The sequence below is a fragment of the Onychostoma macrolepis genome, chromosome 02 (genome assembly GCF_012432095.1).
Source record: "Onychostoma macrolepis isolate SWU-2019 chromosome 02, ASM1243209v1, whole genome shotgun sequence".
Taxonomy (NCBI): Eukaryota; Metazoa; Chordata; class Actinopteri; order Cypriniformes; family Cyprinidae; genus Onychostoma; species Onychostoma macrolepis.
In genome coordinates, this window is record NC_081156.1 from 17509192 (window position 1) to 17520039 (window position 10848).

Below are 10848 nucleotides of genomic sequence, written 5' to 3' on the forward strand. Positions count from 1 at the left end.
ACTAAGCCAAATTGTAGAACAATTCAATGTGCTAAGTGGTTAATGCTCAAATTAATAAATTAATTTGCTCAGTGTCATGTTTAAATTTTAGACTTAATATCAGCTGATTTATGCCAGCAAAATCTCTATTTTCTTCGAATATCATTATAATTTTACTTTACTCTTTGACCGAACAGCCTCGTCCTTGTCGTTGCTGATAATGGGTTCAAGCACAGTTCACTCCTCTACTTCATTTCTCATCGTGGCAAGCAACCGGGAAAAGTTTTCGCAAACTTTTTTCGACCGCCTTTCCAGATTGACAGCCCTCCTGTCCAATCCCGTTGTCGAAGAACATTTGAAGTCCCTCCCACATTCGGCGCTCCGGAGTCGATGGACTAATCAAAAACCGCCAATCCCCCCTCCGCCATTTTGTAAGGATATAAGAAATACTAGCAGGTCTACCTCCCGTCTACGACAACCTGTAGTTTTGTTAGTGCCATGGACGGGTAAGTTGAAAACCCCCTCATACCAAGTTTATTACCCCTTAAACACGTTTTTGTCTCTGGATATTTTATACATAGTTGTGACTTAGGTACATTGTGCGCGTTTAAAGTGTGTTAAATGACGTAAAGTGAAGTGGAAATGGTGATTTTTGACTCGACTCTGCCGCTCTTCATGTCTCCCGAGCCGGAAGAGCCCAAAAGTTGGACCAAACTGACCAGCAACCTGTTGCAAGTGGTCTAGTTGAGACAGCTTCATGAAACACAAGCGAACTAGATCTACGGGAATTGTTTAACCTCACTTTAAAGCGTAAAAGATCAAACGAGGCTTGTAACGTGCAGAAGCGAAAGAACAGCCACTATTTGGCAACCAACGTGTCTCAGTTTCCGCATTGTTGTTGGGTGGCTAGCTAATTACCTGCTAGCTTGCTAAACCGATGCCAGTTCAACTTTATTCTTGCTTTTCTCGTTTGTATTGTCGATGCACGTTAACGTTACATATTTTTCAATCATTACTAAGTACGTTTGATAAACGTACGAAAGTCCGATTACAGTTGATGTTTTACATAATGACGCGGTGAGGATGTCACTGGTGGTTCAGAAATAATATTGATTTAAAGATTTGAATAATAACGTTTTATTTACGGGTAAGTATAATCGAAAAATTAATATTTAAAAGCTTGTACATGCTCATGCTGATTATAAAAGGTAACGTTACACGGTTGTATCCGCAGGGGATATTTCGCTTAAAATGTAAATTGTCATGTTACTCTGTTTCTATCCTTTATAAACTTAATTTCTTTACTAGAATAAAAACAGATGTTAGGCAGAATGACAGCCTTCAGTCTGCAATAAAAATTAATGGTGACCTGTCATTGAGCGTAAACGTCTCCTTTTGAATTCAATGGAAGTTAGAAAAACGTACAGGTTTAAAACATGACCAAAAACTGTTTTTGTTTGTTTTGTTTTTTGCAGCCGTTTAGAGACTGATCTGTATCCTCTGGGATCCAGTTACGTCACTGAAATAGAGTAAGTTTTGCATTTCTATAAATATGCACTGGTTGTACTGCATTATCGCCTAAACTGAGGAGTTCAAGATATCTTTCCAAGAAAAGTGTGAAAACAGATTGATGTTGTTGATTGGCAGAAAGAGTGGCTTAACAGGCCTGCTTTGTTTTACTGTTTGCCTTGTGTATCAGGTTGCCGCCTATAAGGTGCAGCCTTAAAATGCAACAGCCGTTTGTTGTTCCTCCTGGGACCATATTCCAAATATAAATCATCTAATATATAACCTAATGTAAATCTACTTTAGTACATGATATTTTTGTATCAGTAAGTACATCTATTGGTTCACACAAATCATTGATGGATAGCAAGTGGCTGTATCAAACTTTCTGGCAGTTCTGCTGCTCTCACATTGGTAGTCACTGCATTGTTGCTGATTATCAGCAAAAAGTTGAACTCTTAACAGATGTAATTCATTTTCAGTAGGAGTTGCTGATTTTGTTGGCAATGCACAGTGACTTGGTGACCTCCAGTGATTTGGTCATTTTGAGCAGGGAAACAACTGTCTCTGCTTCTATTACATTGCAACTTTAAATATTGCATAGCCTTTTGCTGCATTGCCATCAAATGTACTTTAGCATAAAGACTTATGTATTCTAATATTCTGTTTAACTTTTGTTCTTTTGTAGCAGTGTCCATGATATAACGGTCGGCACAAAGGTATGTCATTTTTATTTTTTCCCTCTTTAACTTTTTTTTTATTTTTTAAATAAATGTTCATTTTCCCTAATTGTTTGTTGCAGGTGTTCAGTAACAATACTAGTTTTGGTTGTATATCTGGTTTTAGAGATTGTACGTTCCTCCTTCCTCATTTCCTAAATTGCTGCGACAATGGGAACTGCTCTAAATTGCTGAGCCTGAAATTCTTGTCCCATCTGCATTTGATCCTGCGACTGTAATTACGCTAGTCAAAGGTCACCTGCTGTTTAAACAGTCACTGTGATAAGTGACCCAAAGGTGAAAGAAGTAGCCTACACTAAAATCTTGTAATTTTTCTGTAGACGACTCGAAAATGGTGACCTGGGGAATTTACTTGTTATATTTTGCTACTTGTGATTTTGCTCCAAACAGTTATTAGTTTACAATATTGCTTTTTTTTTTTTTTTTTTTTATACTTATTTGCACGTGTTTGTGCATAGACCGCCTGCTGTCGTTCCCCCTGATGTCTTTCACACATGTAAGGAGTAGAGATGTAGTAGATTGAGTCGCAGCCCTGTCGGAGTCTGAGCACTAATTACTGTGGCTGGAATGCTGTGGTTGCATTCCTATCTCCCTGACCCCCTTATTCAACACAGACTGTGCTCTCACCCAGGAGGCTTGCACTTTGTCAATGGATGTAAACATGTTGGCACCTGCAAGTCTTGAGCTCCCAGAGACCAGTGTGGGAGTCATGGTTCTCTGCTTCGTGTTTTTTCTTTTTTGTTTTTTTTTTCTTTCCCTGTCCTAAGCGAGTGCTCCCGCTGCAATGCCCCGCAGTTAAAAATAGAGGAAGGAAATGCTGGAGTTGGGTGGATGTCTCATTCGAAAACAATGGATGGTTCAACCAGAGAAGGCTTTCCTGTCATAACTGCTCTGTGAAAGTGATGTTGAAACCTGACTCTTGCAGGTTTTAGCTGGGAGGAATGTAGTGTCTTTTGTTTTTTGGCCATGCTATTTTTCATCTAAATGCCATGCCACGTAATCTCTATCCTGTTGTTGTTGTTTTTTTTCTTTCAGCACAATATTATTGACTGTTTATGCTGTAGGCTGCTTATTGAGCCTTCGGGGCTGTGTTTTAGGTAAACTTTATCCAGGGTGTGGTAAAGTGCCCTTTTGAGGCTTTTTGTAGTAGACTGTGGGGTGGGGGGGAAATCTGCCTGAGGACCGGGCGTTCAGCTTTGGTAACAATACTTTCCTTTGGGCTGCAACAGAACACGCATTGTGGTAATAGAGTGTAAAGACTTTGGCTTATCCAGCGCATGTGACCACTTCAGCAGAGACTAGCCATTTGAAGTAGTTTATTAAGAGAGTGATGCTGAATGATTTGCTCATTTCTCCACTGGCCAGCCAAGTGGTTCCAGCTTGGCCTTGAGTGAGAGACTTTGTATTAGTGTTATGGCAGGACACAGCTGCCTCTGTTTGCATTTCTCTTTTTCTTTGTTCTGCCTCTACCAGCAGTAAACTGTGTAGTGCTCTTATGTATTGTGCCTGGGCCACGGATAGTTGTAACCATTAGGCAAAGAAAATTATAGACTTGTCATTTTGGATATGTATTCCAATTGCATCATTTTAATGATTGTGTAATCAGATGACGGTTAGGCAGACGGTAATCTTTGTCACATGACTTTCTATAATTCTGTGTCAGAAGATATTTTAACCCTTACAGGCATGCTTCTCTGGCTCCTTTTTCTCTTTTTAAGGCAATTTCTCATCTCTCCTTATTTTTTTTAAACTGATATTTTGTCAGTTACGTGACCTTATTTTTGTTCAGGTGGTTTACATCTTGATATTGCAGTGTGTTTAGGTTCTTCTGTTTTGAGGTTTGAGTGTCCTATTTTGCAAACCTTGTAAATGCATCCTGCTTAATGAACCACTTTCCTTGTCCTTTCAGAGGGGATCTGACGAACTCTTTTCCTCCTGCATATCTAACGGACCTTATATAATGAGCTCTGGAGCAGGTATGAATTTATGACTGTTTTTATCAAAAGATCAAATTGATTTGCAAACAAATGCTATTCTTTTGAATTTGTTCTTCAGAATCCTGAGAGAGAAAAAATGAGTTTACACACAAATATTAGGCAGCACAACTGTTAACATTAACATAATTGTAATAGCAAAAAATGTTCTTAAGCAGTGAATCGGCATATTAGAATTTCTGAAGTATGTGACAATGAAGACCCAAGTAATGGCTGCTGAAAATCTAGCTTTGCCATTACAGGAATAATTTTGCATAATTTAAGTTACTATGAATTACTAATTCTTACCAACCACAAACTTTTTAGTATTGACATTCTTGAGAATGAAAGGAAATTGAGACTGTCTCTTCCTGTCAGCAAATGGTAATGACAGTAAGAAGTTCAAAGGGGACATCAGGAGCCCAGGCGTTCCTTCACGAGTCATTCATGTACGCAAACTGCCAAATGACATAAATGAAGCAGAAGTTATTTCTTTGGGGCTTCCCTTTGGCAAAGTGACCAACCTTCTGATGCTGAAAGGAAAGAACCAGGTAAAACTCGCCGCTTCCTTTCATTTCCCACAAAATATGATTACCCTGCTTTGACGTACAACATTGTGCCTGGTCTTATTGTGTTATGTCCTCTCAGGCCTTCCTGGAGATGAACACTGAGGAGTCAGCACAGACCATGGTCAGCTACTACTCCTCCGTCACCCCTGTCATCCGCAACCACCCCATCTACATGCAGTATTCCAATCACAAGGAGCTAAAGACTGACAACTCACCCAACCAAGTTGTAAGTACAAATTACATCACATTAGGCGTTCAATCAAGGGCAATTACTCAATATAAATGGCTCTTTCAAGACTGATAATGTATACTTGTTCTCTGCCCCCTCCATTCCCATAGAGAGCACAGGCAGCGTTGCAGGCGGTGAATGCGGTCCAGACAGGAAGCATGTCTTTGAGCACTGTTGATGGAGCAGGCATGGGCAGCCAAAGCCCTGTACTGAGAGTCATTGTTGAAAACCTCTTCTACCCGGTTACTCTTGATGTTCTTCACCAGGTACTAACTGTCCTTCAAACTAAATTGAGATAAAAATGCCAAAACGCTCTCCAAAATGCTAAATTTGTTTTAATCCCCCCCCCTACTTAGATCTTCTCAAAGTTTGGCACAGTTTTGAAGATTATAACCTTTACCAAAAACAACCAGTTCCAAGCACTGGTCCAGTACTCCGACGGAATGACTGCTCAGCATGCAAAACTGGTAAGTGGCACAGTGGATCAATATTGTAATGGATGAATGGGCCGCTAAATCCCTTCTGAACCCTGTAATCATTTGGTTTAAAATTCAACAGTCTTTAGATGGACAGAACATCTACAATGCTTGCTGTACCCTTCGCGTCAGTTTCTCTAAGCTCACCAGCTTGAATGTGAAGTACAACAATGATAAGAGCAGAGACTACACTCGCCCTGACTTGCCTACAGGAGACAGTCAACCCACCCTCAATGCACAGACAATGGCTGCAGCTGCCTTGAGTAAAACTTAATCTACTACTTTAGTGCTGTTTATTAAATGGCATTTCAACATGCATGAAATCACAAACTGCATTTTTCCTCTCCCAGCTGCTCCTGGTATCATCTCTGCATCACCATATGGGGCTCATGGTTTCCCACCAACATTTACCATTCAGCAGGCAGCAGGTCAGTCACAGTCTTTATAATCGATCTCTGTGTATTGCAGTGGCACAGTTTCTCATCTCATCCATGCTGTATAGTGAAGGCCGTCCCTCCCACAGGTCTGTCTCTGCAGGGCATGCCTGCCGGGGCTCTCGCATCGCTTGGTGTCCCTGGTGCTGCGGCGGCCGCTGCTGCAGCGGCTGCTGCAGGACGCCTTAGTTTTTCCGGTCTCACTGCTGGAGGAAACAGTGTCATGCTGGTCAGCAACCTTAACCCTGAGGTTAGTCACTTTTTTTGAATCGTTTAGATTCACTTAGCTGTTAATTCATTAGCCTTTTGTGTTCCAACCAGCCAGCCGTGATTTTTGGTTAGTAGAACTGTATAGTTGATGGATAAAAATAGAGAAAAAATAAGTGTTGGTGGGAAATAATTAGATGGCATCTAGTGATTAACGAAATACTTAAGTCTGGAGCTCTTCAAATCATGTATTGTGTGTTTGACAGTGTGGAGGCTCATTTGCTATTATACAAACATGCATGTCAACCGTTTCTTAATATTTTTTGACTCTTGTCTGAAGCCATCTAAAACATTTCATTTCTAGTGTTTCTTTAGAGCTGAGTATATATAGTCTCTATCTTTCCTGTATTTCATTGTTAATCTTCTCTCCTTTCTTTTATTTCCTTAGTGTTCCTATAGTGAAATGCATTTAATTTAGCAAGTTCTGCTGAATGGAACACTACATTTTTTTTTCTTTGTGTATACTGACCTTGTTTTTTTACTTCCTTTTTCTTGTTTCTCTCCCTCCCCATTCCCCTTCCCCCTTTTATTATTTTAATACTTTGACCTGGAATCTTTTGCCAACTGACTGCACCACTTTTGTTATTTTCTGATATTTTAAACTCCCTACCTACTCAAACGATATGGTTCCCAATTCACGCCAATATTGGATACATATACAATTTGTTTTTCTGCTGTACAACCAACACACAACAACATCCCCAACCCACCACAACTATGTTGTCGGATATCCTCCTCCTTTACCTCTACCCTTCCCCCACCTTTCCATCATGAACAATATCACCCACCTTCATGATCCTACCACCGTTTTTTGCCATTCCTGTGGAACTGCCTCGCTGTGGACATGTTCAACCTCCACTGTCCTGCCTCCGATCTTTTCCTGTCCCTTCCTCCCTACGCTGCCTTCCTCTGCTGTCTTAAGAGCGTTACGCCCCAATGCCTCTTTATTCTTTTCGGTATGTTATCATTGGCATCTCCTTTTTTATTACCTTTTTGTTTCATATTTTAACTTCATCTAAGATGTGTACTTTGGTTTGTGTATGTGAAATATGTGGGGTTTTAGAGGAAATGGCATATCAGCTGGAGCTTTTTAGGCTCCTTCATTTGGTAGATGCTAAATATCTATTGCCAACAGCTGTATATCATGTGGTTATATCATGTTCATATTAGTTGCTTAGTTTAAACTAATCCTGGGCCCACTTGCTGTTATCCAGTTTTAAAGCCTTTTGTTGCAGATTTTTACCTATTGTGAATGCCATGCCCTCTCAATAAAGCCACACTGAATATTGCATTTTATAATCTCTAGGAAGCTGCATGTTTGATTCTAATGTTTTGTCAATCATCAGAGTTCAAGTACAGATTTCCCCCCCAGTCCCAAGTGTAGTATTAAAACCACTTAAGATTACTTTTGGAGTGCATCCTTCCAAAAGAGACAATCTGTTTGTTTTAACAAAATTTAGTGAAGGTAGAAAGCCAGGTCCAGTAGAGGTGGACCAAAATGGAAATGTAGCATTGCATGCCTTACTTAACTTTTAAAATTACTTAATTTTTAGATACTAAAGTGAAAGTAGTTTTTGGTTGCAATCTATTATCTGCTCAAAGTTATCATGTCCTTATGTAGCTATTACTATCTTTTTGTAGGCGTGTATGGTGACGTCATGAGAGTGAAGATCCTATTCAACAAGAAAGAGAATGCTTTGGTGCAGATGTCTGATGGAACCCAAGCCCAGCTAGGTATTCATAATTCTCTTATTTTAACTTTTAGAAATTTGAATTTTTCTAAGAAGCTTGATTCTGCAACACTAACCTATCTTGTTCTTTTTAGCCATGAGCCACTTGAATGGGCAGAAACTGTATGGTAAGGCTTTGCGGGTCACGCTCTCCAAACACACCACTGTGCAGCTGCCACGTGAAGGCCATGAGGATCAGGGGCTCACCAAGGACTACAGCAACTCTCCTCTTCACCGCTTCAAAAAGCCAGGCTCCAAGAACTACTCCAACATCTTTCCTCCTTCCTCTACTCTCCATCTTTCCAATATACCGTGAGTCCACTAAACTTAGCAATCTGTTTGGCAGTCTTTAGCATTGGCTTATTTAACACCAATGTCTTCTCTTTGCAGACCTTCTGTCACTGAGGATCATCTCAGAGGCTTGTTTTTAAGTTCAGGAGCTGTGGTTAAGGCCTTCAAGTTTTTCCAGTAAGACATTCTACAAATTTGAGTTTTACAGATGTTGCCATGATATTTCCTGGAAGTCTTCAAATGTTGTTAATTCTTTCAGGAAAGACCGAAAAATGGCTCTCATCCAGTTGGGCTCTGTGGATGAAGCGATCGAGTCTCTGATCAAATTTCACAATCACGACCTGGGAGAAAATCATCACCTCAGAGTGTCTTTCTCCAAGTCCACTATCTGATGGAGGCTGTCTTGTTTTAGAGAAGGTGAAAGGACTGTCACTTTAGACCAAACTTTAAGCCTTCCACAATTTATATCACTGTGGACAAATGTAATTTCCACAACACACACTTCATCATTCCTTTTATTATATCTAAATTCACATGTATGTCTATTAGTAATTCCACTTTGAACCCAATGTGATTTGGGTTTTAATAGTACCTTTTCTCAGACGGTTTGTCTCATGATTTAGTTAATCATTGGTACACATCGGTTTTGGATCATAGATGCTGCATAGTTTACACTTGTGCCTCTGCGGAAAGCCGCACCCTTTCAGGTTGCACACGCAAAGCCTTGTTTTGTTTGTTGAACCTATAATTAACTTTTTCAAAGCTATTCCCTGTTTTGCTTTCCAAAAAAGCAACTGTGCCTTACACGGTGCTTAAAGTATATCATCTTAATGGCCTTAGTAATGTCTTGATGTTTTTGGCTTCTTTGCAGGAACCATTAACCTCAAACATACAAAAAATACTGCCTGATGTTCCCAGGTGGTCTGTTTAAATTTGACTAGTGAAAGCGCAGGAATGTTTTCCTGTGAAAGACCGCAAATAGTCCAGAGTTCTTTACAGGCTTTGTTTTTTTTTTTTACTTGACTGTCACAGCTTATTTTGCATATAGTTGTTCTATATATGTGGTTCTACTCCTTATGTACCATTTTCTAAGATATATTCTATAGTTTCATTCCTTATTTTAAGTCGCAAACATTTGTATACTGTATCATCTTTTTGGGCATTGGCCCGCTGCGCTCTGTGTCTAGACCATCATATTTTCCATTTAGTTGGGAGCAGGACACCTAAATCCCCCACACACACACACACACACTTTTCCCTGTTGCTTATTAAAGGTTTTGTTAATTACAAAACCGCTAGCAACCAAGCCAGGGTTCGCCGCCTATGATTTGTTTTTGTTTTTTACATTTTGGTTATGTTGCATGTGACAAAGGAAGTCAAGCTCACAGGAGTTATAATGAACTTGTAAATGAGTTTATTTGGACCTTCCAGAGCTCACGTTTCTACTGTCCATTTGTCACTTGCCTTTTGTGTTAAAAAAAAATATTAGCATTACAGAGTCTTAATCTCCTGTGTGACGTTTTGTGTGAACCGAGACACCTGTGATAAGACTTAAGACTGTTTTTAGCACTTCTTTGTATGGAGGGGAAATATTAAGGCCATGTTCTTTCTGATGCATCAATTTCATGTTGATTGTAGCACGAGTCTTGATGTGCAGACATTCCCTATTACTTTTCAGCTTGTACTTGTACTATTGGGGAAATTCTCAGTTTCTTTATCCTTTGCAATTTAGTAGAATATTGGCGTTACTGACAGGTGTTGAGTTCATTTGGGTGGGTTTTTTTTTTTTTTTTTCTTCAGAAGAGTAGCATGATGGACCAAAGCATCTTCCCTGTTCTGCCAGCCAATTTTTGATATCTTATTTGATATCTTGTATCTTTACTGTGCAGCGACATTGTTTTATCAACCACTTTGATTTCAGTGGGCAGAAGGTGAAAATTTTTTGAAGGCTTATGTGTATATATTGCCTTTGTTTACAAGAAGCAACACAAGCTCTTGAAAAAATATTACAAATTAGAGACGACGTTGTGGGCTTTTTTTTTGGCCTTAAGTATGTATCGGATGATTATTTCTGTTATCAGAGAACAGAACCAAACAAAAGTCTTAAGTAGCAACAGAGCTCCTTTCTATTGCGTTAGTTGAATTTCCTAGTTTTCCCAGTATGGATGTAATATTGAGGAACAGAGTGGGTGAGGGCTACTGTATATAATTTTTGTTTTGTACAAGTAATTGAAAATCAACATAATTTCTGTGTCAAACATGTATATTTTGATAAGGTTATAGCAGACATTCAGCTCATTGTAGAGCCTTCCTTTTTTATTACACAATATTAAAAGAGATTTCAACACATTGTCTGAACATGTAATTGCCCTCTTGAAAGCTTAATTCTTTTGATATAGATGCTCATACTTTTTTCTGTCTTCAATAAATCTTTCCGTTTCTTGCTTTTACCCTTTTGTCTCTTTTCATTTCTGAAGTTATTAAACATCTTGACCTTTTCACATTCTACATCTGTATGCTCTATCAGTCATGTGGTTAACAACCTCTCTTTTCAACCTTCCTACATTTGGGAGAGACCTCTAATGACTCACTGGTTTCACTAACTAGTTTCTTACCATCTGTTCGCTGTTACTGGATATAGAATGAGAAATCGG

At 39.3% G+C, this 10848-nt stretch overlaps 1 protein-coding gene across 1 annotated transcript; it reads left to right on the plus strand.

The window, feature by feature from the left end:
- The first annotated feature begins 402 nt into the window (after window positions 1-402).
- Window positions 403-10644, plus strand: ptbp1a (polypyrimidine tract binding protein 1a). The gene is made up of 16 exons (XM_058753072.1): window positions 403-485; window positions 1455-1508; window positions 2174-2204; window positions 4135-4201; window positions 4577-4749; window positions 4847-4993; window positions 5107-5262; window positions 5353-5463; window positions 5555-5735; window positions 5823-5900; window positions 5996-6156; window positions 7096-7129; window positions 7815-7907; window positions 7999-8215; window positions 8294-8371; window positions 8454-10644. The coding sequence occupies exons 1-16, from the start codon at window positions 478-480 to the stop codon at window positions 8584-8586; spliced, it is 1722 nt and encodes a 573-aa protein (XP_058609055.1). The 5' UTR covers window positions 403-477; the 3' UTR covers window positions 8587-10644.
- The last annotated feature ends 204 nt before the right edge of the window (window positions 10645-10848 follow it).